We start from the raw sequence: 26,305 nt of genomic DNA on the forward strand, positions 1-26,305 counted from the left end.
CTGTTGTCGAATATTGGTTTAAGATGTATTACATTCATTTACGCTGTAGAGTATGTGTTTAATGATGCAATGATGTGTAACATTCTTTTATGTTGCATTTATTTAACTCTGTAAGCTTGTGTTACTTTGCCTGCCTGAAACACCTGATTGGTCTAATAAAGAACTGAAGGGCCAATAGCAAGGCAGGAGAGAGAAACAGGCAGGGTTGGCAGGCAGAGAGAATAAGTAGGAGGAGAAATCTAGGGAAGAGGGTGAAGAGTGAAAACAGGACAGAGAGAGGACACCAGGGGCCAGCTGCCCAGTCAGACACAGAGTAAGGAGGAAAGAAAGACATAGAATCAAGAAAGGTAAAAAGCCCAGAGGCAAAGCATAGTAAATAGATGTGGGATAAATTAAGTTAGAAAAGCTGGTTGGAAACAAGCCAAGCTAAGGCCAGGCATTAAGTAAGAATAAGTTGTAGTGGGTAGCTGTTAAAACATCACCCCTAGAGAGGGAGCAGGTAACTGTTCTACCTGCCTATGACCTTAAAGTACATGACCCTGGGATGTGGCCTCACAGACCCTTAAGACCTGGGCTGCACATAGGCATCGCTCTCTCCCTCATGCTTTTGGATGCTGAGATGGACCAGGCAGAAGAACAGTGTGGACCATAGCTCAGCTTCCAGGACCCTATGATAAATCTCCTGTGTTGCAGTGAGTTTTTATCTCCTAATAAATTCCTTGCTATTTAAGCACTCTATGGATTTCTCACTTTATCTGGTGCCCAACGTGGTGTGTATTTATTTAAAACTGGGTGGTAGGCCCCAAGAGTGAAAAACCAACCACAGGGAATACCTGAATTTGTAGCTTTGTTGGGCAGAGTACAAGTAGCCTGAGGCCCCAGAATGTGACATAGTACAGTTTTGTCTCAGTTGTTTCTCTGTTGCTGTGATAAAATACCTTGATAAAGCAATAGGAGGAAGCATTTATTTGGCTATGGTTCAGGTTGGTCGTCGGTCAGAAAACAAGATGATATCAAAGAACAGAGAATCAGGAAACACCTCCACTTAGCTTAAGTTTATTTTTGTAGCACTTAATACCTAATTCCCAAATTGTGGGCATTCTTTCATGTTTGTGTCCCCTGTGGTTTTAATGGTGAGATATAATAAAACAACACACAGACAAGATACCGTGGAACAGTCCGCAGCACGTTTTATTTCCTTTTTAAAGTCCTGTGTGTGAAACACAACTGTGTACAGCAACCCAAAGGGTTTATACAAACCCTAAGAGCCATAGAAAAATAATTTAAGGTTAGCTTTATTGAGTTATTTTAAACAAGACATGAAATGTTGGTTCAGCATTAAGATTTTTCAGAAATTTCTTATAGTTTTAGAATGAGAGAAAATGAATATAAAATTTTTACTCTTTTGTGCAAAACAAAGTAAATATATTCAAAATTATAAAATTAACATTTTAGTACATAAATGCTTTTAAGTCTTTGGAGTCTGGCAGGTCTAAATCTACCATGTTTTCAGTGTTTTTCAGTATATTTTAGAATCTTCACTGAGAGTTCTTTCTTAATAAGCCTCCTTTCCTGTCACTTGAGTGAACCTTAAAACTCTAGTGTATTTCTCCAACTGTGGTTAATTTAAGTGATCACAGAGCAAATTAACATAATCCAGGGGCAGGAGTACTAAGGACAACTCATTGTTCCAATAATCTAAATTTATCTGGAAAAGGTCACCGTGGAGTTGAACAGAGGTACACTCCACCACTGGAATAAACTGCACAGACCTGTGTTACTCAGCTTTTATTTTATTTCCTTGGAAAGACATAAAGATGATAAAGCCCTTTTTTTTGAATAAGCATAAACAGTGCTTTGAGCTTTAGTTACAGAGGATGAAACATCTTTTCAATTGCAATTTCCTTTAATTTTTATACTTTCCAATGTGCTCACGGGCTATGATCAGCCTCTGAATTTGTGCAGTGCCTTCATAAATCTGAAAGAAAAACATAACTTGGTTTAAACACCTGGACTCATTTGCCGTCTCAAACAACAGTAAGCGCCAGTGTAGCACCAAACTGAAATGTTATTTTATGAGAACAGTTTAAGTCATAAAATTTTCGTTTACAAAATTGGAGGCAGGCTTAAAACATCAAAGAAAATGATATTTACATTTCAAAATGTTTGGGAAATCTAAGGTTTAGTGTTACCAGAGTATTTATTACCTAACTTTTCTAAGCTGTTTCAGCTACGTCCTTCAGTCATTCTCTGCTCTTACACATGATTTTCCCCCACTGCTGCCCAAGAACTTAAAGAAATCCAGGTAGTGGAAGCGTGGGGCTTTAATCCCTAGCAATCCATGCTCTTCCCTGTCTCAGCTTCTAATCTCAGCCAGTCGTTAGGTCACTCTTGGGAAGTAGAGGGAGGCCAAGGGGTTGATCATAACTAACTAGTATTTATAATAGTTACAGCCTCTGGAGGCCAAGGGGTTGATCATAACTAACTAGTATTTATAACAGTTAGAGGCTCTGGAGGTCAAGGGGTTGATCATAACTAGTATTTATAACAGTTAGAGGCTCTGGAGGTCAAGGGGTTGATCATAACTAGTATTTATAATAGTTACAGCCTCTGGGGGTCAAGGGGTTGATCATAACTAACTAGTATTTATAATAGTTGCAGGCTCTGGGGGTCAAGGGGTTGATCATAACTAGTATTTATAATAGTTGCAGGCTCTGGAGGTCAAGGGGTTGATCATAACTAGTATTTATAATAGTTACAGCCTCTGGGGGTCAAGGGGTTGATCATAACTAGTATTTATAATAGTTACAGCCTCTGGGAAAGGTGAAAAGCTCTACAAAGACAGGTGACTCCAGAGAGGATGCAAGCTCCAGTATTCGTTTCTCCCGGGTTTAAATAAAGACTGGCCTGGGAGGCAGACCACCGTGAAGACAAAATCCTGAATGAATTATTTCTGCTCTACCTATGTCAGTGTTTTGTCTACGTGTGTGGATGTGCACCATGTGTGCCGCTGCACGTGGAGGCCAGAAGAGGGCCTTGGATCCCCGGAACTGTTGTTTCAGAAGGTTTATGAGCTGCCCTGTGGGTGCTGGGAATCAAACCCCAGGCCCTGCCAGAGCAGTGAGTGCTCTAAGCTGCTGAGCTGCCTCTCCAGCCCCAAATTTTGCAGTGTTGATAGTGTTATAATTCTTGAACATTTCTTTTTCTAGGGCTAGGGACACAAGGCCTTTCTGTTGTATAAAAATTAGGTGATGAACATCCAGAAAAGGCAAACATGAAAAGAAAACACAAAATATTGGATAATTCCAATTAAAAACAAAACAAAACAAAATCTGAATTGAAACAACAACTGGGAGGCTGGAGAGATGGCTCAGAGGTTAAGAACACTGGCTGTTCTTCCAGAGGTCCTGAGTTCAATTCCCAGCACCCATATGGTAGCTCACAACCATCTGTAATGAGATCTGGCTCCCTCTTCTGGCCTGCAGGGATACATGCAGACAGAACACTGTATACATAGTAAGTAAACAAATCTTTAAAACAAAGAAAGAAAAGAAAAAAACCAACTGGACCAGCTGCCCATGTGTTCTGCTTCTGCCTTTCCAACAAGCAGCTGCCAATCATTGGCTAGGGGTGTGCAGACAAGGCGGGCGGGGGTCACGAGGCATGGGCTGTACCTAACCCACAACGGAGAACATGCACATTCCTTAACTTTCTGATTGCCAACTTAACTTCAGAGTCAAATTGCAGTTCTCAAGGACATGTGGCTTTTGACTATAAGCAGTTTCAATTAATTTAAAAAAATGTTAGGCAACACTCAAGACAAGATAATTTTAAAAGGCATGTATACTTTTCAGAGGACAAGAAATGCAGGTTATAGTTGGTTAACATTTGAAGACTAAAGATGGCCGAGTCAGGCAGGCGATACATGTCTGTGCCCATCACTCGATCCTTCCCTCTCAGCAGCTACGCTCAATAAAAAAAATATTCTTTTTATGTGTTGATTAGCTACAAAATCTGACTCACACCAATCTATAATTATCGCTTATCTAAAATGTTTTACATGTATTGTGTAGGTGCATGCATGCCGTGGCACTTATGTGGAACTCACAGGACAACTTTCAGGAGTCAGTTCTCTTCTTACCAGGTGGATTCTAGGAATCCAACCCAGGTTGTCAGGCTCGGTGGCAAGTGAGCCACCCTTACCCTCTGAGCCATTATGCTGGTCCAACTGTCACTATTACCAGGGTCTTAAATATACTGTTGTCATTTATGAATATTCTGTCCACCCAGAAACAAGATTAGAGCCTACCTGATAGATCTTGGCATCCCTCATCAGCTTTTCCACAGGGTATTCTGTGTTGAATCCATAGCCTCCAAAAATCTGCACGGCATCAGTAGCTAACTGATTGGCAATGTCTCCAGCAAAAGCCTTTGCAATGGAGGCGTAGTATGTGTTCCGGCGGCCAGCGTCAACCTCCCAGGCCGCTCTCTGGTAACTGAGTCTGGCCAGTTCAACTTTCATCGCCATGTCTGCGAGCAGAAATGAAACTCCTTGGTGCTAGATTTAAAGCGGGAAAAACAGTTAAGGAAATCTACTGGCAATATTTGTAATTTTTTTCTTAACACTTTTTTACTTTTTATTTTCCACTAATTTTGGACTTGCAGAAAAGTTATAGCTAGCTTCCCCTAACGGTAAAACCACAGTGCAGTGATAAGGCATGATCACAGTGCAATAATTAAGGCAATCTGCATGGACTTGCAAAACTACCTAGAACTCCAGCCAAATTGGCCAGTTTCCCACCAAATCCTGTTATCTGCCTAAGGATTACACATTGATTCTAGCTTTTTATTTATTTATTTCTCTTTTGGATTTTCGAGACAGGGTTTTTCCTGTGTACCTCTGGCTGTCCTGGAACTCACTCTGTAAACCAGGCTGGTCTCAAACTCGAGAGATTCACCTGCCTCTGCCTCCAAGTGCTGGTATTAAAGGAGTGCACCATCGCACCCTGCCTCTTTTCCATTTTTTAAAACAGATTTATTTATTGTACTTGGGTTTTGCCTACATATATGTCTGTATGAGGGTGTCAGATTCCCTGAAACCGGAGTTAGTTGTGAACTGCCATGTGGGTGCTGGGTATTGAATCCCGGTCCTTTGGAAGAGCAGCCAGTGCTCTTAACCACTGAGCCATCTCTCCAGCCCCCTCTTTTCTATTTTTAAGACAGTCTTGCTATATAGCTGACACTGATCTTGAACTCACTCAAGACCCGCCTTGCTGTAGTTACTACCTCAGAGAACCTCCCAGACTATTTAATTCCTGTCTTATCCTCTGACTTTGTCCTTTCAAAGAATACTGATTTTTTTTTTTTTTACAAATTGCTCCTTGATGGCGGCGGTGGTGGCACACGCCTTTAATCCTAGCACTCGGGAGGCAGAGGCAGGTGGATCTTTGTGAGTTCGAGGCCAGCCTGGGCTACCAAGTGAGTTCCAGAAAAGGCACAAAGCTACACAGAGAAACCCTGTCTCGAAAAGCCAAAAAAAAAACAAAAAAAAAAACAAATTGCTCCTTGGTTTGGTTTATCTAATATTTTCTCATTATTAGAATAAGCATTCTTGTGCTTCAAGTACCTGCAGAGATTCAGACATGGTGAGGGCATGAATGAATGAATATGTTACTGAATCTAGGGCCTTAGATCAGACAAGACTCACTAAGAGGCCCAGGATGAACTTGCACAGCCCGGCCCAGACGGGCCTCACATGCGTGATCCTCAGCCTCTGGAGTAGCTGGGATTTCAGGTATGCTCTGTCAAGCTCTGTCCTGCTGCGGCTTTTAAAAGGAAGTTGTTACAGATAGAGAAAATGGCACGCGATGCTTCCTGTCCTTGTCATGATCGAACAGGAGACAAAACCCCGACACCTCCCAGAAGAGTTGGCAAGTGCTGTATCATGGCTGACATATCAACAGGCATTGTGCTGGAAGGACATTTACCACACGTCATTACATGAAGTTTCAACCACTACGATGACCATGCTAGAGAAATACGGCCAAGGAAATAATAAAGCAAAATATTTGCTATAACTCTGGATGATAGAATTACAGATATTTTAGTATTTAGCTTCATGTCATTATAAGAAGATATTTTGCAATAAAACAGGACATGTACCTTAAAATAGCAGATTAAAAAGAGTCTCACAGGCATTTGGAAATGTTAAGATCATTGGAAACTGGGTTTATGTAATGAATAAAGTGGTATTTGAAGTTTTAGAGATTATAAAAAACATAAATTCTACAACAGTAGAGTCTAATACAAATCAAACTCAGATCACAAACAACAGACACTCAGCCCTTTGTTACATACCTTAAGCCTGGCTACACTGCTTGTGAATGAGTGTGTCAGGTTGCCAGAGACAGGTAGGGTGATTAGGTTGTACAGGAGGCTTAACTGGCCAGTGTGCACGACTCCTATGTAGAGTGACACTCTCCCTGTTTATGTGTTTTAGACTTAGTTTGTGCATGTGTGCTGTGTGCAACATACAAGTGTGTGCAAACATGCATAAAGGTTCTTGAAGAGGAACTCCTGGAACTGGACTTACAGACTGATGGGAGCCGGCTGCTGTGGGTGCTGGGAACAGAACTCTGATCCTCTGTAAGAGCAACAAGCACTCTGAATTCCTGAGCCATCTCTCTAGCCCCTACCTTCCTGTCTCTGTCTGTCTGAACTGTGCCTATTCCACTGAGCCTTGCTAAGTAACTCAGGCTGGCCTTGAACTCAGAGCAATCCTCCCACTTTAGCCTCTTGAATGCTGGCATTGTAGTGTGTGTCACTATGCACATCTTGTTGTTTTTAATTAATTAATTAATTATTGAACAGGGTCACGTTATGTAGTTCAAGCTGCCTAAAACGCTTACTGAGTTTTAGTAAGCATGACCACTCCAAGCTTGGGGTTAATCTCAAAGATTTATTTTTATTTTTTGTATTGTGCTTTGCCTCCATGTATATAGTGCACCATGTGCATGCAGTACCCGCAGAGACCAGAGAGGGCAGCAGAGCACTGACATTGGAGATAGAGAGGGTTGTGAGCTGCCCTATGGGCAGAGCCCAGGTCCTCTGCAAGTGCAGCACATGTTCTTAACCACTGAGCCGCCTCGCCAGCTCACGTTTCTCAAGTTTTGTTGTTTTCCCCCATACAGAGTCTTTGGATGTAGCCCTTGTTGTTCTGGAACTCACTATGTAGAACAGGCTGGCCTCAGACTCACAGAGATCCTCCTGCCTCAGCCTCCTGAGTGCTAGTCAAAGGCAGGCACCAACCACCATGCCTGGATAGAGTTAAGTTTTGAATAGACAGAATACCCATCAACTGAAAATTCCAAAAGTACAAAGGGATATACAGTGAACATTTCCCTTCCTTCTTCTCTCGTTCCTCCCTACAGCCCCCCACCTACCCCTTCCAGGAGGTAAACAATGGTCTTAGTATGTGTTTCATCTTCCCAGAGGTTGTTTACATGCACAAATGCAAATGTCTCCCATGCTTTTACACACATGCTAACCTACGAGGCTGATGAGGTTGATGGCTTTTCATTTTGCTTTTCTTGTCAGCGAATTGTCCACAGCTGTATCAGTGTATAGAGAATTGTCTTAGCTTTTGTGGCTGCACAGGCGCCATCTCTTGACTGTGAATGATCAGTAGTTTGGTTATTTCTGCATGATGCTGAGATGAAGGGTAAGTATGATTCAGATCATAGCTTAGGGTTACCTTTTTTATGTGGCCCAAAGTAGATGCTTTTATTGATGGTTGAACATGATTCACAAAGGTTGCTTCCCTGCAGCATGTTCAACCCATGTAGCCTCTCTCCTTCTGAGTTTGTTAACTCCATCTTATAGGTTTCATTTGGGGACTTAAATGTTGCTCTGTATTCTTTGTAAGTATTTGTTCTGTGATGAGTAACTGATCTCCAAAGTAAATGTTCCTGAAAGTAGAAACCGCCAAGCCTCTTTTTCATACAGAGGATAGGATCTGTAAATAAGTGATTATTTGGGATCAAGTCTTGGTTCCGTCATTTATCAGTTGGGCCTAATGTTGCCATGTCATAAATGACAACTACAGTGCCTACTCCACAGTACTGGGGGGATGAAATGAACTGGTCTGTGTGACACACTCAAAAATGCCTGCCACAGAGAGAGCACCCCAAGTGTTTCCGTGTGGGAGATATTCAGTGACTACTTGTCAAATAAGACTTAAGCTAACGGTTTCTAACCACAGAAACTCCATCTCACATGGAACAGCTTCCAGTGAGACAGTAAGGGACACAATGGCTTATATACGATGTAAGGCGACGTAAAATGCCACAGTGTAGAACACAGGGAGGTGCTTTTCTGAAATCAATGAGGAAGTGAGTGGAATTTGAAAGAAATGAAAGAGCATATGAAAGGTAGAGAGAACACAAAACATATGTTGTGGTTGATATTGATATTCTACCTGCTGCCTGAATTTTGAGAATACAATGTTGAGGAAGAGGGACAGGAACTGACCTTAGGTTTGGAAATCACCTACAAATGTGAAGGAGCCATCTTTAAAGCTCAGTGCAGAAGTCAAGGCAAGAGAGAGAACACTCGGAAAAGCTCAAAGTCACAGAGTCAGATGAAACCAACAGGAAGCCAGATGATTTCCTTCTTTAAAAAGTGATTTCTGCTGGGCGGTGGTGGCGCACGCCTTTAATCCCAGCACTCAGGAGGCAGAGGCAGGCGGATCTCTGTGAGTTCAAGGCCAGCCTGGTATACAAAGCGAGTTCCAGGAAAGGCACAAAGCTACACAGAGAAACCCTGTCTCGAAAAACAAAAACAAAACCAAAACAAAACAAAACAAAAAGTAATTTCTAATATTTAGACAAAATGAGTGTACTCAAACTTCAGCAAAGCAAACACAGCACTAAGATGGCCTCCTCAAGCAGCGGGCAGACAGCTGTCAGTCAAACGCTTGCCACACAAGCATGAGGACCGAGTTCAGGTCCTCGGGACCCATGTGCAAAAGCTGGGTGCAGAGGCGCGTGCCAGGAATCCTAGCACCGGAGAGGCAGAGGTGGGCAGATCCCTTGAGCTCACCTAACCTAACTGGGGAGCCCCAGGTCAGTGAGAGACATTGTCTCAACAACACAGAACAAAAAAGCTAACAGGAGGACGCTCAAGGTTCCTCTGATCTCCAAATAAATGTGCAAATATGTGCATTCACCCATGAACACACACACACACACACACACACACACACAGAGAGAGAGAGAGAGAGAGAGAGAGAGAGAGAGAGAGAGAGAGAGAACAAGAGATTACCTCTACTAGTAGCTTTCCAAATGTTTTCCTCTCCAGGGCATACTTTGTGGCTTCGTCCAGAGCTCTCTGGGCTAGCCCGACAGCACCAGCGGCTACCTAGGATATTAACACTGTGTGATGCAGAAGTTCAATTGTCATCAAGACACACAGCATATCACTACCTGTCTAAGATTTTCAGTAAAGGACGCAGACAGTGGTGTCACTGCAGTGGGGGGAAGAGAACTTGGGTTTATTTATTTTAATTAAAGGTCATGGCAGGGGCTGGGAACGCAGCTAAGTGGCAGAGTGCATGCTTAGCTTTCAATAGGCCCTGAGTTTATCCCCATTGCCATGCAATAAGTAAGTAAATAAATAAATAGGCCAAGTATGAGGCCGAGGCCTAGAGAAAAGTCGTTTCTGTTTAACCAGGGAGCCTTCCATAGACACATTCTAAGTGAGCAGCAGAACACGCAGTGATCCACAATCAACAAGAACGATCAAGTTGGGAGTGAGCTTTCGAGAAAGCCAACAGGTTTAGCACCTGTTAAATTAGCTTCTATGCTGAGCAGCAAAAGAAGTTGAAATATACATAGTACAAGGAACAATCTCTCCACCACTACTTAAAAAAAAAAAAAGACATGTGATGTTAAAACAAACCCGCTCACTGAAAACCACGAACAAAGGACTCTGCGAAGACGACTCACTGTGGGCCTGGTTCTATCAAAAGCCCCCATTGCGATCTTGAAACCGGCTCCCTCAGCAATTAGAACGTTCTCCTTAGGCACTCTGACATCTTCAAAGGTGATTCCTCTGGTATCGGAGCATCGCTGGCCCATGTTTAATTCCTAGCAATAAGATCACATAAGAAACGCTTAGGAGTTACAGCGCTGTTGCTGTCCATCATTCCTTTGTGCCTTTCTGCAGTTACCTAAAGCCGGGGCCACAACGCAGGGCCTGTAGTACCTGTTCCGTGAGCTGAGCTTGCACAGAATACAAACACACCCATCTCTGCTCGTCTGCGGCTACCCTGAGACTACAACAGCAGAGCTTCGCTTCGCACGAGATCCCACACCTGCAAAGCCTAACGTGTGTCTAATCTGGCTCTTTCTAAAATTGTCAAAAATAGTATTTAACAAACTGCAAACAGTACTAGCCTAAAGCTGTCATAGCAACTACACCTCGTACATGTCGGAAAGCCGCCCTCCTCTGCCTGAGAAGTTCTTTTGCAGACATAATCTTAGAGCCTGTAATCATTAGCAAAGTGATCTACTGAACAAAGCATGGACTTGGCTTTCCTCTTTTGGGGGGCATTTATTTACTATTTATGCTGTGGGGGTGCAGAGCCCAGCACAGTGTGTGCTTCTCTCCTTCCATCACTTGAGAGCTGAACTAGAACTCAGGCCATCAGGCTTGACGAGAAGTACCTTCACGCACTGGGCTGTCTTGCTGGTCCTCCTCCAACTTTGTCCCTCTTTAATCCCCCCACCCATGGGAAGTATGTTCCAAGAGTTTCAGTGGATCCTGGAAACTGTGTATGGTAGTAGGTCATTTACATACAATGCTTTTTCATATAATTATAATAAAACCCAGTTTATAAATTAGCAACAGTAAAATGTTAGAAACATAGAAAAAGGTCAGGTGTGGTGGTGTACGACTTTATCCCAGTGCTCAGGAGGCAGAGGCAGGTGATCTCTGTGAGTCTGAGGCCAGCCTGGTCTACAGAGTGAGTCCAGCCAGCCAGAACTACACAGAGACTTTGTTTTTTTAAAAAAACAAAACCCCAAAACACAAAAAACCAAAATGCTCCTTAGACTCATCTCAAAGCACACAATTTCTAAGACAAAAAAAAAAAATTTTTTTTTTTGACAATGTGAATCCCATAGATTTGTTTAAAAGAACATTTTAGGAACTAAGTAGCTAATAATAAAAATATCTACACCCCTCACTAGAAAGCAAGTCCCGATGTGTGGAGATTTTTATCAGTACCCAGCATACAGTATGCATTCAGTAGTAAATATTGACTCAGTTAGAGTTTTCTTAAGTGAGAATGAGATTAGAAACAATGAGACAACATCAACTGTCATACCAGTTTGCCACTGGTAAAGTACAAGTTCTGAGCTCCATTCCATTTAACTGAGATGGGTCAGACTTGGCCCTGAGTCTGTCAGGAACCATCTCTAAGTGGGAGAGCATGATCTGCCACACACACCCCAATCTCTGAGGAAAAGTGCGACTACTCATAGCATTCATATTCTGTTATACATATGGTGTTAGTAGTCTGTCAGTAAAGTGCAGTCTACCTTTAATATCTTTTCTTAAAAATATAGCATTATATGGCATCAGAAATTGCAAAGGCCCAAATCATACAAGAATCTATTAGTAAAAGACACAACGCCACTGGTCTCAGGTCAGCTTCTACCACCAAGACTGTCAGTAAATCATTTATTTGGACCTTGGTTTCTGGAAGTCAGTAAACATGCTGAAGTAAACAGCATGTAGGGTCTCAGACTTGGAACTTCCATAACCTAAAAGAGAAGTCTTGTCCTTGACTCCTTTTTTGAGACAAGAGTCTCAGTACATAGTCCAAGCTGACCGAGAATTTGTGGTCCTCCTGCCCCAGCCTCTGGAGTACTGGGATTGCAGGTGTGCACTACCTTGCCTGGCAGATGTTGTGGGGTATTTGTACACTGTGTGAAGATGTGTCACTGTGGCTGGTTTAATAAAGAGCTGAACAGTCAACAGCTAGGCAGGAAGAGGTTAGGTGGGACTTCAGGGCAGAGAGGACTCTGGGAAAAAGAAAGGCAGAGTTGCCAGCCAGACTCAGAAGGAATCAGAGGTAAGAATAAAAGAGGTAGGAAGCCATGTTGTAGAACGTAGAATAAAAGACATGGGTTAATTTAAGTTATAAGAGCTAGTTAGGGACAAGCCTAAGCTAAGGCTGAACACTCATAATTTATACAAGTCTCTGTGCCCTTATTTGGGAGCTGGCTGGAGGGGCAGAAAGAGACTGATTACAGGCAGAGGTTATAACCATTTTGCATACTCAATACATTTCTAAAGACCTGGACACAATAGCAGATTCTATAAACACAGAAAGTTAACTTAGGAATCTGTTTTATATTAACCATTAATTCAAATTTGTTTTTTCAGTTCAGCCTAAGGAGACCACCTCCAACATCTGACCAGGTAATCCAAACCTTTCCACATGGGGAGGAAGACAATTTGTTTAGGTAACCTTTAGAACTCTGGCTTGATTTCCATAATTCCTCTTTTACCATAGCTGCAAACATCCTTCGTCATTAACAGTTTTCTTTAAAAACTCCACTTTGCAAAGCACTTCATGTTTGTAAGCTCTTACCAGGACTTCTTATGGTACTCATTTCCCTTGGTGTGTGCCTTTTAAACTCTCTGTGGCCTATGTTAAGATCCAAATTATCTGCACACACTGAGACTGGCCTTTCTTGTTTAACGACTCTCCCACCCCACACCCGACACTAATTGACACTGATTGACATCCTCATGTTTCCAAGGTACAGCTGCTTCTGTCAATACTGTGGGATTGTGGGTAATCCATCTACATCACATGGCTTTAACTATCCTAACCCAAGCTTGTGCAGATTCACTGGGAAGGAGGAAGGAGTCCTTTGAGAATGCTACACTCCGTGGTGAGGCAGCAATCATGGCAGCTTGACTTCTGTCCACAGCTACACCTGTCAGTCATCAAAGTGTTCTGCACAAAGGGCCCATCTTTCAAAATGACTTGAAAGATTAAGTGACAGAAACTATGTCCCCAATATCATCAACACAACTCGATTTTTATCCCAACTTAAAGTATTTTCATTAAAGGAATTAAATAAAAAATTTGACAGTTACAGTTGAAATTGCACTTATGGATGCAAATGTTAAGAAACATGCTGTTTACCTTTTTCCCAATATGTATTCCTGGGGTGTCAGCTTCCACGATGAATCCAGTAAAGGCTTTATTAGCAGGTGTTTTAGGATCTGGATCAGAACGTGCCAATAAAAAATACCTAAGGCACACAAACCCACGATGACGCAATAACGACAATGACTAACACACGTTGATTACTATCTCAGCCCACCCCAATCACCCCCAACCACCCCCACTTGACAGCAAAGGAAATGAACTCGCACAGATATCAATCCGACTGTGGCTAGACTTTTCAACCATCTGTTTCTCAGCTAATGTGGTCTTATCTTTAGGGTGAATATGAGCTATTAGTGAAAATTCCTCAGCAAAGACAATAGGAAAGTGAAGCATGTATGTGCTGGAGTCGGAATGCTCCTCTCTGAGCCAGTCTTCTGTTTCACAGGACAAGTGATCTGTAAAATAAACAGCCGCGACTCCTGCTGCTGTGAGGGATGGCACCTGCATGCGGCAAAGCCAGTGTCCACGGTGTACCTGAATTACCAGGGATATTTACAGGTTTCCCATAGAAAGATGGTAGTGATATTTTATTTGTATGTTAATAAATACGGTTTGCCTGGAGATCAGAGGTCACATATTGAGCCATAAACAAAAGTCCGGCAGTGGTAGCACACGCCCTTAATCCAATCACATGGCAAGCAGAGTCTCTGTGTGTTCAAGGACACAGTCAAGCATGGTAACACACGCCTTTAACCCAGTACCAACCATAGAGACCTGGAGGTCTGTACAGACAGGCAGTGACAAGGAAGTGAGGTGGCTGGGCTAAGAGCCAATGAGAGGACAGAACAGCAAGGTGATAAAGGTGCAGGTTAGACAGGAAGAAGCCAGTTGTCTCTGGAGAAGCTATGGTTGCATGGTGAGCTAAGGTTAGCTGGTGGCTCTCACTATCACACTGATCTCTACAGCTTGCACCCCTGTATTTGGCTCTGTGTTCCTTATTTAATAAGACTTTAGAAATTCGTCTACAAAAGATTTTTCCCCAAAAGATTTAGAAATACAGCGTAAGGGAGGGAAAAAAGAAAGTAAGTTCATTTTTGAATTCTCAGATCCAAACTAGTTTTCTAAATATCTTGATACAGATTTTTTTTTTTTGAGCCTTTACAAAAGGACAAAAAGCCATATAGCTTGAGTCCAAGCTGAGCCTTGGTGTTAGTCCTAGCACTGAAAGAGAGAGTGAGTGAGTGTTTTATTCTTCCTTAAGCAATGAATTAATTTTTATGCTAAAACTCCAATAGTTTATCAATTTATCACTGAGTATGGTTTTATTTGATAATAGGAAAAGACAAAATTATTTTCTAATTTCATGACTCACCGAACTTGTCTTTCCCAGGAAGAATTATAGTCAGTTCTTAAAACTGTGATTATTTAATTGCATTATTATATTTCTCTTAGCTTGTTCAATTTTCATGGCTCCTTTATTTCTTTATTACTTGCTGGTGTGAGGATACTAAATGATGCTGTAACTAGCTGACCATGAGTCAGGACACTGAATGTATACTGGACTCAATCAGGATACTCTGCAGGACTGGCAAACACTTAGAATAACCAGTTGCCCAGGTTCCTATCCCAGCCCTGCTGCCTGTGCAGGACAAGGGTTCATTTTGAGAGCTGCACAGTCCACCAAGGTGGGATGCTTTTCCACACTGCACATCATATAAATATACTGATGTAGAACCTTTTCAGAGGCAGCTGTGTTGGCTCAGACCTGTAATCTTAGCATTTGGGAGTCTTGAGGCAGGAGATCACCATGAACTTGAGTTCAGACTATCCTCCATTGTGATTTCTAGACCAGCCTGAGCTACAAAGTCAAATTGTATCACAATCAATAAAAAAAAAATTTTTTTTCCCCAACAGGAATATTACTACCCTAATCTCCTACGGTAGTTTGAATGAGACTGGCCCCTATAAGTCTTATATATCTGAATGCTTAGTCACCAGGAAGTGGAACTGTTTGAGAAGTATTAGGAGGTGTGGCTTTATTGGAGAAGGTGTGGCCTTGCTGGAGGAAGTATGTCGCAGGTTTTGAGGTTTCCAAAGCCTATGCCAGGTCCAGTCTCTCTCTCTCTCTGGCTGCTGCCTTCTGTCAGGATGTAAAGCTCTCAGCTACTGCTCCAGCACCATGATGGTAATGCACTAATTTTCTGAAACTGTAAGCAAGCCTCCAGTTAAAGGCTTTCTTTTATAAGAGCTGCCTTGGTTATGGTGTCTCTTCATAGAGTGGTAACTATGTCATCCCCTAAGACCTTCTTAAGAAGTCTTCTGCCATATAGTAAGTAATGGGTAAAAACCTTACTTTCTAAGACAACACATATGGGCCCTATGATTGGAAAGACTGTCCTTATAATGAACTAGAGTTTATATTTTTCTAACTTTCAATTCATTCATTAATTCTTAACTGTCTTCACTCAGTAAATATGCAAGCCTACTCCATCTGATCTTAGTCAAAAGGTCAAGAAGGCATCTATCTATCTATCATCTATCTATCTATCTATCTATCTATCTATCTATCTATCTAACTATCTATCTATCTATCTATCTATCTATCTATCTATCTATCTATCTATCTATCTATCTATCTATCTATCTTCCATCTATCTACCTTTGAGCCTATACTGGCCTTGAACTTTTGATATTCCCACCTGCCTCCCAAGTGCTGGGACTCAAAGTAAGTGCTACTGTACACAGCTGTTCTTCTTTCCATGAAATATTATTTCAAACTTGAAATTCTAAGCGTATTCCAAACTAACCCAGACTATGTTTCTAAGCATGTTTTAGCAGCTTCCCCAACGTAGCAGCATCTGGATGTCCTTTCTGTTGAGACTTGTCATAACTGTGCTCACTCCGAGCTGGTGCTTCACATGTTCCCTCAGTCTGCAATCACTCCACCACTCAAGTGCATCTCTGGCCCCTCAGTTGCCAAATCCACTTAGAGCTGTTTATTAAACTTTCTTCTTTAACGTTCTATATTTATGTAAATGATTTTTGATGTTTAATGGAACTTTATGTTATTGTTTTTGGACCTATACACTTATAAGTTTTAGATGTTACTAATATCAAATATTGCCCACTTTTGTGCATAAACTGAGGTTTTTGTCTTAATTTTTTGAGAGGGTCTCATGTAGCAAAGGCTGACTTGAACTAACTATGTAGCTAAAGCTAACTTCCTGATCCTTTTATCTTTATTCCACTACTAGAAATACAGGTGCACACCACCAGGAATGGTCTGGTTCTTATTTTATATGATGCTGAGGGTTGAACCCAGGGCTTTGTGCAAGCTAGGCAAGAACTCTAACCACCGAGTTACATCCCAAGCCTCATGACTCAAGTGATTTTTTTGTTTTTGTTTTTGTTTGTTTTTTGGGAGAAGGTTTCTCTGTGTACTAGCCTTGGTTGTACTGAAACTCACTTTGTAGACTAGGCTGGCCTTGAACTCACAGAGATCTGCCTGCTTCTACCTCCTGAGTGCTGGGATTAACAGCGTGTGTCACTACTCCCGGCCACTCAAGTTTTAAGAATGCCTCTATTGGGGATGGGCACCACAGCACAGTGCTTGCCTGGTGTGCACAAAGCTCTAGGATCAACCCAGAACCACAAATCTACTGAGAACCAGAACAACATCCAACAAACAGCTTTCTGTTTTCCTGAGAGTTTTAGGGTCCTGGGAAAGTGCCAGTGTAGGAGATGGGGCGGTGGAACTAGAACCTAGCTGATCGACTCAGCAAGATTAGCTATTTTTACTACACTTTACACATTAGGCTTCGTAAGTTAATCTGGAAGAAATAGCTCAAGGGCTCAAAATAGTTACTGAGTCACTGAGTTATTTATAACGTCATATGGACCTTCCAGTGCCAAACTGTGGTTTGCTTTAACAGAGATGCTTAGAAACAAGAGAAGAAAGGGAAGACTTGGAAGACACAGTGACCAGGAGCTGTACCAGTTCGCCTTCCCGCCGTTGGTTATCCACATCTTCTGGCCATTGATGACATACTCATCACCCTTCTTTTCTGCTCTGGTCTTGATACCAGCCACATCAGAGCCTGCTGACGGCTCCGTAACACAGTAGGCCTAGGACATACGGACACAAGGAGATAAACGTTAATGATTACATTGTGAATATCTGGTAATAGTATTTTGTTTGTTTTGTGGTGCTAGGATAGAACCCCAGTTCTCAAGTGTGCTAAGCAAGTGTTCTACAGTGAGCTATATTCTATCCCCTGCATTTTATCTTTAAAGGTAGTATTGTAAGTGAATATCTAAAACTGCAAGATATTTGACTACACTGTGTAAAGATATGTGTCACTGATTGGTTTAATAAAAAGCTGAACAGCCAACAGCTAGGCAGGAGGTATAGGCAAGACTTCCGAGAGAAATGGGGGTGGGCACTGAGAGGCATGCGAGAGATGCCAGAGGACACTGAGAGGAAACAGGAGGCACAAGATGGAAGAGGGGTAAAAAGCCACGAGGCAAAACTCAGATTAATATAAATGGGTTAATTTAAGTTATAAGAGCCGGTTAAATCACAGTTCTTAGAAAACCAAATAAATTGCTCAAATGTTAAAATATTTAATATGTAAATAAAATTGGGCATAGGATACCAATGAATTATAGGAAATATTAAAATATTTGGTACATCCAAACAAATTCATTAAATTCAACTTAATGTAAACTGATTTATTGATTATCGTTGAGTATGTGCTATGTAGTAAGCTATAAAACCAGAGAGGAAAAAGGCAGCCTGCCCTTGAGATTTTTACAGGGTACCAGGGTAACCCCGCTAAGAGTCGGCATTAACACCAGGACTTGGGAAACCAGCTTCCCTGAGACAATGCTTAAGTCAAACCTCAAATAGAAAGGATATTCTGTAGGAAGAGGGAAAAAAGAGAGTATGTACTCTCAGCAGAGGTAACTTCGAGAGATGAGGATTAAAAACAGAACAGCACTGGGGACAGAGCCTAGTAAGCATGAGGTCCTGAGTTCAATCCCAGCACCACATGAACTGAGTTAGTTACATGTGGTTGCACATGTCTGTAGGAGGAACAGGAGTCCAAAGCTAATCATACTCACACACATCATTGGCTGCTCAGTCATCCTCCCCAAATACTTCTTCTTTTGTTGATCATTTCCAGCAAGAATCACAGGCATTTGCTGTCGAGGAAAATTAACATTGAGACAGCAAGATGTTTTATGAGTTGTGTAGCTTCAGGAACACAATGCAACGAGAAAGAACTGCCTGCCTCCCAGAAGGAGTAAATTCAAAGAATTAGCATTTGCTCTGAACTAAAAAGCTAACAAGCAAGAAGACACGTCTCCGAGTCTAAGCTCCTCATGTTACAGGCAGGCTCATTGGTAATATACAAAAATTGACTACAAGTAGGACGCTCACCTAGGACATGTGACAGGGTAGGTATGAGCAGATGCTCAGTAAGTGGGCAGCAGGCCAACAGGACGGCTTCTCAGCCACCTCGGGCCTTTACCCTTGCCCAAGAATTTCCATGGAAGCTGTAGCCAAAGTGTACAGTTTCCTCACCAGGACACCCAGAACTCCAGTGCTGGTGACAACAGAATCATCATGATCAAGCTGTGCAATTACATCTCCAAGCCAGGCTAGCAAATCTTCCTTATAGTTTTTACAGAGTTTAACCTAACTTCACTGTTAGTGTCTCATTAACTGCCCAGGCAAACAATTAACATTTCTTAAATTACAGTTTGACTTCTATGTGTGTCTGCGCGTGCCACAGCCCATTTCTGGAGGCCAGATGGCAACTTGGGAGAGTTGTCTCCTTCCACCACGTAGGTTCCAGGAGTGGAGCTCAGGCCATCAGGAGACTTTACCCACGAGTCATCTCACAAGGCCCACTGTAAATTATTTTCTTAGTAACTTACCCCCAAAGAATTTGCTTCAATAGCGGTCTGCACCCCTGTACACCCATACGCCAACTCTTCGGTAATTAAACAGGCATCGAAAGTTCCCAGTCCGAGACCACCTGTGGCATCACAGCGTATGCAGAGCATTATAATAGGAAGAACAAGTCAATAAATTCAAAACCTGCTAGACACGGGAAAATGCCTGCACTCTGTCTAAGGAAAGTCTCCCCAAAGCTGGCTAATACTACGTCGTCTAAAGAGGGAAACAAAGGCAGAAAGCCACCAACCAGCAACAAATGTTTTAGAGGATGACAGGACATCTGTTTTTTTAATTTTAGGGCTAAAAACATGAAGGAAGCTTACCACAATTCTCGGGAATGTGTGCATTGATTAAGCCAAGCTCCCAGGCTCTTTTGATGAGGGGGAATGGGTACTAAAAAGAAGAGCAACACAGTTAGGCCACAGCTACGGTAACACGATCTCATCACAGCACACGATCTCATCACAGCACAGGGCTCTTCTCCCTGGGGCGACACCCACCTCGCCGGTCCTGTCGTACTCTGCAGCGACTGGGATGATTTCTTCTCGGGCAAACTTCCGGGCGGTTCCTTGAAACTCTTTCTGCTGTTCAGTCAACTCTAAAGGAAAATTATTTTGGGAACGTCAAGAGGAAATCAAGTTGGAGAAACGAGCCCAATGAAATTGGTATGTAGGTATTTATATTTATCATAAGACATGCTTCTGACCTCAGGAAGGAGCCTAAAGAAACAGGGCATACTCAGTCAGCATACAGTAATAAAACTTGTCTCAGCCGGGCGGTGGTGGCGCACGCCTTTAATCCCAGCACTCGGGAGGCAGAGCCAGGTGGATCTCTGTGAGTTCGAGGCCAGCCTGGACTACCAAGTGAGTCCCAGGAGAGGCGCAAAGCTACACAGAGAAACCCTGTCTCGAAAAACCAAAAAAAAAAAAAAAAAAAAAAAAAAAAAACTTGTCTCAAAGAATGAGAGCAGAACGTGAACACCATCATTTAAATTTCACTCTTCTTTTAAACTCCAACAAATTTAAGAATATAAGTTCCCACAAATACACTGGTAAAAAAACGATGAGAAGTTTCTCCAAAATAATAACAGCCACATAAAACCCTCTGCATTACTAACAGGCAACATTCAAACAATCCATTTATACAAAATAAAACTAGTTATTGTAAAATTAATGGGATGACTATGTTGTCTGCACCCTCGGGGTAAATGTAAACTGCCAATTGCATTTTTTTTTTTTTTTTGGTTTTTTTCAAGACAGGGTTTCTTTGTGTAGCTTTGTGCCTACCTGGAACTTGTTTTGTAGACCAGGCTGGCCTCGAACTCACAGAGATCCACCTGCCTCTGCCTCCTGAGTGCTGGGTGTGTTTCAATGTGTGTGCATCAATGTGAAAACTGAGGCTGGAGCTCATTGGTGGAACCCTTGCCTATCCTGTGGAGGTCCTGGATTCCATCCCCCACACGGGAGCAGGTGTTAAAGGTGGAACTGGGCATTTCAGGAAGTAGAGTAAGAGCCAAAGTTCACAAGAATGAGCCAGGTGGGGTGGCAAATATCTTTATATCCAGCACTGAAGCGGCAGAGGCAGGAGAACCTCTGTGAGTTCAAGGCTAGCCTGGTTTACACAGTGAGCTTCAGGACAGAGAGGTACAGAGTGACAGCCTATCTAAATACAAAAAAAAGGAATATTTATGACTACAGTTATCATTTCTACGGTGACATGAGAGGTAAAATGTAAAAGACAGATCAAGTCTCACTGTTAGACTGTTAACAGTCTCACTGTAAGGCATGGATGAACACTGTGTACTTCAGTCAGTAATTTATACAGACAGACACCATACAAAGTAATGTCTTCCAGAGCCAGGCGGCGTGCACGCCTTTAATCCCAGCACTTGGGAGGCAGAGGCAGGTGGATCTCCGTGAGTTCCAGGCCAGCCTGGTCTACAGAGCGAGATCCAGGACAGGCACAAAAACTACACAGAGAAACCCTGTCTTGAAAAACAAAAACAAAACTAAACAAACAAAAAAGTAATGTCTTCCTTTAAGATGACTGCATGCTGTTTTTATGGTTTATTGTTACTAAAAGTGAGTACAATTAAAAAAAAGAAAAAGAGCAGGAGACTAAGGCAGAGAGAGGAGGTGACTCCCTCTCACAGTGATGCAGAAGAGGGGCTTGGAGCTTTGTCCCAGTGTTTTCTGAAACACAACTTCACTTCTAAGTTTGGAGACAATTCCTGTCGTGGTTATGGACGGGTCGAAGGTAGGAAAGGAAGGTCTAGTGTTTTATTATTACCTGGCAAACTGCTTTCCCATGCGTGGTAATCTTCAAAGCTTTCCTACTGCAGACATGGGATCTACTTTATTCATCAGAACCAGACTGAGTGGCCCCATGTGTTATCTGCGTTTCTGTCAGCACCTGGGGGTCCCGCCCATGGGGGCGTGGTGAGGAAGACCTCACTCTCCTTCGCCCTCGGGCACTCACAGCTGCCACAGCCTCTTGCCAGTGTTTGTATGTAAGAAGCGGAGAGCGGAGAGCAGAGCAAAGGCTACCATCTTCAAATGCCCACGGATCCAATCTGCTATCCTCACACCATTTGAAAATGCTTTAATTCCAGTTTAAAAATTTATTTATTATTCAAGTATACTTGAATAAAACCAATAACCCTAGAAAGCTATCTAGAGGAAAGGTACAAACTCAAAGCAAAAGACCTTTGGGGGTGAAGAACACCAAAAATAGGCTATATTTCACATTTTTGACCAGAATCTTGCTTCTATTCTCTCCAATACCTCATTGCTTCCTGGTCTTAGGACTGAGAGTGTCATATAATACCATCAAGCTGTAGTCAGATGAATTAGGCCAATTTTTTTTAAGCTTGTTACAACATCCAGCATTGAATCCAGCAAGTTTTTTGAGAAGTATTTGTCCAGCCAGGTGTGGCTGCTCAAACCTTTAATCTCAGTTCTAGGGAGGGAAAGGCAGGCAGATCTTTGTCAGTTCTAGGCCTGCCTATCTATCTACACAGAGAGTTCCAAACCAGCCAGAGCTACATAGTGAGACTGTCTCCAAAGAAAAAGAAAATATCTGTTACCTTTAATTTGTAAGTTGAAGACAATTCATATATATTAGTAGATATTCATTTATTTGGGCTACCCCTTTGGGCAAAAGAGGAAGGACACTGTACACATAGCCTGTCCACACTGTTGGATGTACAGGACTGTACGAAAGAACACAATGTCGTACAACAGATGTGAAGAACCATCTGTGGGTGGTGACTGTCTCTATCCATTGACAGACATCATTTTTACAAACATATTCCAAACATACATTTTCAAGTCAAAGAACAGAACATAAAACATACCAAAATTAAACCCTAATCCTGGCTCCTGCTTGAGAGAAGCTTTCGTGTGCTGGGCTCGCCACTCAAAACGAGAAAGACTTCTTAGGACCTGGAAAAGATATGCATATTACAAATAAATCTGACAAATTAAGTTTCAATCAAATGAAAGAAGGCTGGCCAGGCCACTGAGGTGACTCAGTGGGTAAAAGGACCTCCCGTATAAACATGACGAGTTGTTGACCCCTGGAACCCACATGGTGGGAGAAACCTGACCCTCATGATCGTCCTCTAACCTCTACACCTGCTTTGTGTACTCTGAGTTCTGCACAGACATATTGACGCACGAGTAAATTATTTATACTGACCATCCAAAATGAGCACAGCATCTATATGGTCATATTCAAGAGCTATGTTTTTATAGTCAGTACTAAATACTTTATAATTCAGAAGTCAATGACAAGCTGGGTGGACACCTATCCATGAAGGAAATGTTATTTAATGTTTTATTTTCATTTATGTATGTGTCTCCATACATGTGTGGGATATCCAAAGGGGCTGGAGGAGGGTGTGGAATCCCCCAGAGCTGGAGTTACACAGAGTTGTGAGGCAGCCAACATCAGGGCTGGGGAGCAAACGTGGGACTTTGGCAGGAGTAGCAAATACTGGACAACAAAATCAAACAAGGAAACAAACCACAACCGTGTGTGTGTGTGTGTGTGTGTGTGTGTGTGTGTGTGTGTGTGTGTGTGTGTCTGAGCAGTTTTTGTTGCTGTTGTTGTTTGTTTTGTTTTTGAGATCAGGTCTCTGTGTAGCCATGGCTGGCCTTGAGCCCCCAGTGATTCACCTACATTTCACCTCACAAGTACAGAGTAAAAGGCATGTGCCACCCTCCAGGCCATAGTAATTAGGTTTGTGTTGGTTTTAGGACAAATTCTTTTGAGGTAGTTCAGGATGGCCCCAAACCCACTGTGGAATCCAGGCTGGCCTTGGGATCCCAATTTTTCAACCTTCCCTTCTGAGGTTAGACGAAGATCACAGCTCTACAGAACTAGTCAGCTGTATTTTATACAGCTGAAGTGGAGAGCCCACTGCTGGGGCGGTTAATATTGATGTTAGTCATTTAATTAGAGTAGTGAACACATGGGCCTGCTCCTTGGCTGTGCAGAATGAGCAGGCGTGTGTGTGTGTGTGTGTGTGTGTGTGTGTGTGTGTGTGTGTGTGTGTGTAGAAGTAGCTTAGTAGGAACAGAATAAAGGTTAAGAAGTTAGTGTTGCAACACTGAGTCCAAGTTTCCCAAATGCCCATTTTGGAAAAACTGCCAACACACAACTTGTATTCACACCTGGAACACAGAGCTCACTGATCCTAGACGATAAATGGATGTTATTAAAACAAGATAACCAGGACTGAAGATAGCAGTGCTTGGAAGGCGGAGGTAGAGGTGTGAGCTCTATACCAGCCTGGACGACAGCGTGAGACCCGATATAATAAATATGATGTTCTGAAATTCCAGTCATATGGTGTTTACTATTCCTGGCTCTCTGCCAAGAACAACGGAATTCCACATATGGAACAAGAGTAACTTTAGTCCTCAGATCTGCAACAACAGCACAACTAAGTAACGAATCTCTCAGAAATGTAAGTCCTGTTTTACAGAAGTGCGGAACAACAGATAAGGAAATCATGCATTTTCTGGTTAGTTATGGGGTTGGACTTTCCTTCATCTGTCCTTGGAGGTGCCAAGAAGCCTTTTTTAGCTCTGCTGTCAGAATTAAAGCTCCAATTCTGCTTTCAGAGCCTGTTAACTTGTATCATGATGGCCAGGGGGAAAGGCAAGGCAACCAATACCACAATACAATCAATGTAAATTCGAAAACTACATCTTTTGGGGTCAAATGTAATTGTAATCCAGTTTTACGTGGCATAAGTGCAAGTCCTGTACGGATACATCGATAATATTTGAGTATCAAAGTAGTGAATAAAACAGACTTCAGAAGACAAAATGCTGGGGTGTACAGACTTCATGAAGTGTCTTCTCCCTTTTGTTTTTTGGAAGAGTGCCCGCACATTACAAAACCATAGGCGTACTAAACCTATCCCGAGAGCAGCAGCTACTTCCTTTGCTTCAGTCAGGATTAGTTAGTTCTGTGTTGTGCACACTCAGGATCAGCCTGCTTGGGATGTAAATAATACCTGTTCACCTCCGAAGCTGCAAACAAACTGCGCAGTGTTAGATGCCTCCGCCAGAACGTGGTTCTGGCACCGGGCTCCCACCGAGTTCGGAGAGGGTGGATAAGAGGGGAGAACTATTTGGAGCTCTCCGGCCGAGAGCGGAGCAGGTCCCCAGGACCACGCCTGCCGGGGTCAGCGGCCCGAGGTCAGGTCGATGCCCGCGGGCTCCCGCCCTTCCTCTGGCCGCGCAGGACCGACCCTCTGATCCCGCCCCGCACCCGGCTCACCCCGCAGCCTCTGCGGAACGCCGCTGCCATGATGCCTCCTCGCTCGGCTCGCTCCGACCACCGCAGGGCAGGGTGCGCGGCGGCCGGGGGTCCCGCCCACGGGGGCGGGGCGTGGAGCCGGGGGCGGGGCCTAGGGGCGGTCCTTAGCCGGAGAGCAGGGCGGGCGGATCAAAGTCGGAGACCCGGGGTGTGGAGCGCCTCTTTTCCCGCGGACTGGACCTCGGCTTTGAAGGGACCGCTGTCAGCCGGGAGACGCGAGGGGCGTGTTCTGCCCCAGCAGAAGACGTCGGGGGCGTGGGCACGGCTGAAGATTCAGGGGTGTCGGCAGAGTCTGGGGTCTGGGCCAGTGCCAGAAGAGGGAGGGGCCTAGAGTGCTCGCGCGCCTGCGCCCTGCCCGCGACCTTGCCGGAGGCTCCTGCACGGGAGAAGGCTGTCTGCCTCCGGCCACCCGAGCTCTCAGAGGTCGCGCCCTCCCCGAGAGGGCTGGACCCGAATCCAGGCCAGAGGGCGCGGGCGGATGTTTATTATTGCTGTCGGCTGTGACCTTTACTCGGGGGGGGGGGGGGGGGGGTCAGATCCGACCAAACCCTTGTACTTTGTGGCTTCAGTGTATACTGTAGCTTCAAACGCTGGACTAGGGCGTGCTTCTGAAATTTTAAACAGGAATTTAATTGCTTGCGTAGCCGAGGTAAGCCCAATGCCAGGAGGCCGAGAAGGAAGATTACCGCCAGTTTGAGGCCAGCCAGAGCTAAGTAGCAAGACCTAACACCTAAACAAACAAAAGCAAAACAGCTTCAGTGACTTCTACTTTTCTGAACATTTTCGCGGTTATCCATCCCTGGGGAAGTGGAAAGCGTCCTTGGAAACGCAAGCTGAGCCTATCTGAGAGCTCCCCTGCCAGTGAACATTGGGAGTAAACATTTTGTTCACGAGTTCAGCGTAAAGTCGTATTGTCTTCCAGTTAGACCTAGTGTCTGAGGTGGTAGCTGGGGTCTTATGGAGGTGAGGGATTATAAAACTTCTCAGTGTTGGGTACCTCAGCTGCCAAAGCTTAAGAAAAGTATGCTGTTAGAGTCTTCTTGCTCTCTGCTTCAAACAAATAAGTGGGAGACAGAACTTATTTTTGAGCCACTAATGAACAACAAAAATTCTCAGCTTCTCTCTCTCTTGCCTGTAGCATTCTCACACATACCAAAGCCTGGAAACGGTATGAGGATTCCATTGTGAGATAAATGGTCAGAACTATAAGATTAATCTTTCAATAATAATAATAATAATAATAGTAACAATAAACAGTCTTTCCTGAGAGATAGTCTTCTAATAGTTGCAAGGGAACATTCCAGAAAAGAACGCCTTCC

General features: G+C 43.2%; 1 protein-coding gene and 1 non-coding gene across 2 annotated transcripts; one reads left to right on the top strand and one right to left on the bottom strand.

Moving 5' to 3' along the window:
• Positions 1–1,165: 1,165 nt before the first annotated feature.
• Positions 1,166–25,099, bottom strand: Acadm (acyl-CoA dehydrogenase medium chain). The gene is made up of 12 exons (XM_006974916.4): positions 24,948–25,099; positions 22,510–22,597; positions 19,655–19,752; positions 19,478–19,547; positions 19,133–19,233; positions 18,314–18,394; positions 17,184–17,314; positions 13,223–13,331; positions 10,005–10,145; positions 9,322–9,417; positions 4,310–4,558; positions 1,166–1,978 (listed from the first exon to the last, which is right to left on the bottom strand). The coding sequence occupies exons 1-12, from the start codon at positions 24,975–24,977 to the stop codon at positions 1,907–1,909; spliced, it is 1,266 nt and encodes a 421-aa protein (XP_006974978.1). The 5' UTR covers positions 24,978–25,099; the 3' UTR covers positions 1,166–1,906.
• Positions 20,937–21,055, top strand: LOC121830627 (small nucleolar RNA SNORA15). Its single transcript, XR_006073841.1, has one exon. It is a non-coding gene; the product is annotated as a small nucleolar RNA SNORA15 (small nucleolar RNA).
• Positions 25,100–26,305: the final 1,206 nt, after the last annotated feature.

This window comes from Peromyscus maniculatus, chromosome 6 (assembly GCF_049852395.1).
Source record: "Peromyscus maniculatus bairdii isolate BWxNUB_F1_BW_parent chromosome 6, HU_Pman_BW_mat_3.1, whole genome shotgun sequence".
Classification (NCBI taxonomy): Eukaryota; Metazoa; Chordata; class Mammalia; order Rodentia; family Cricetidae; genus Peromyscus; species Peromyscus maniculatus.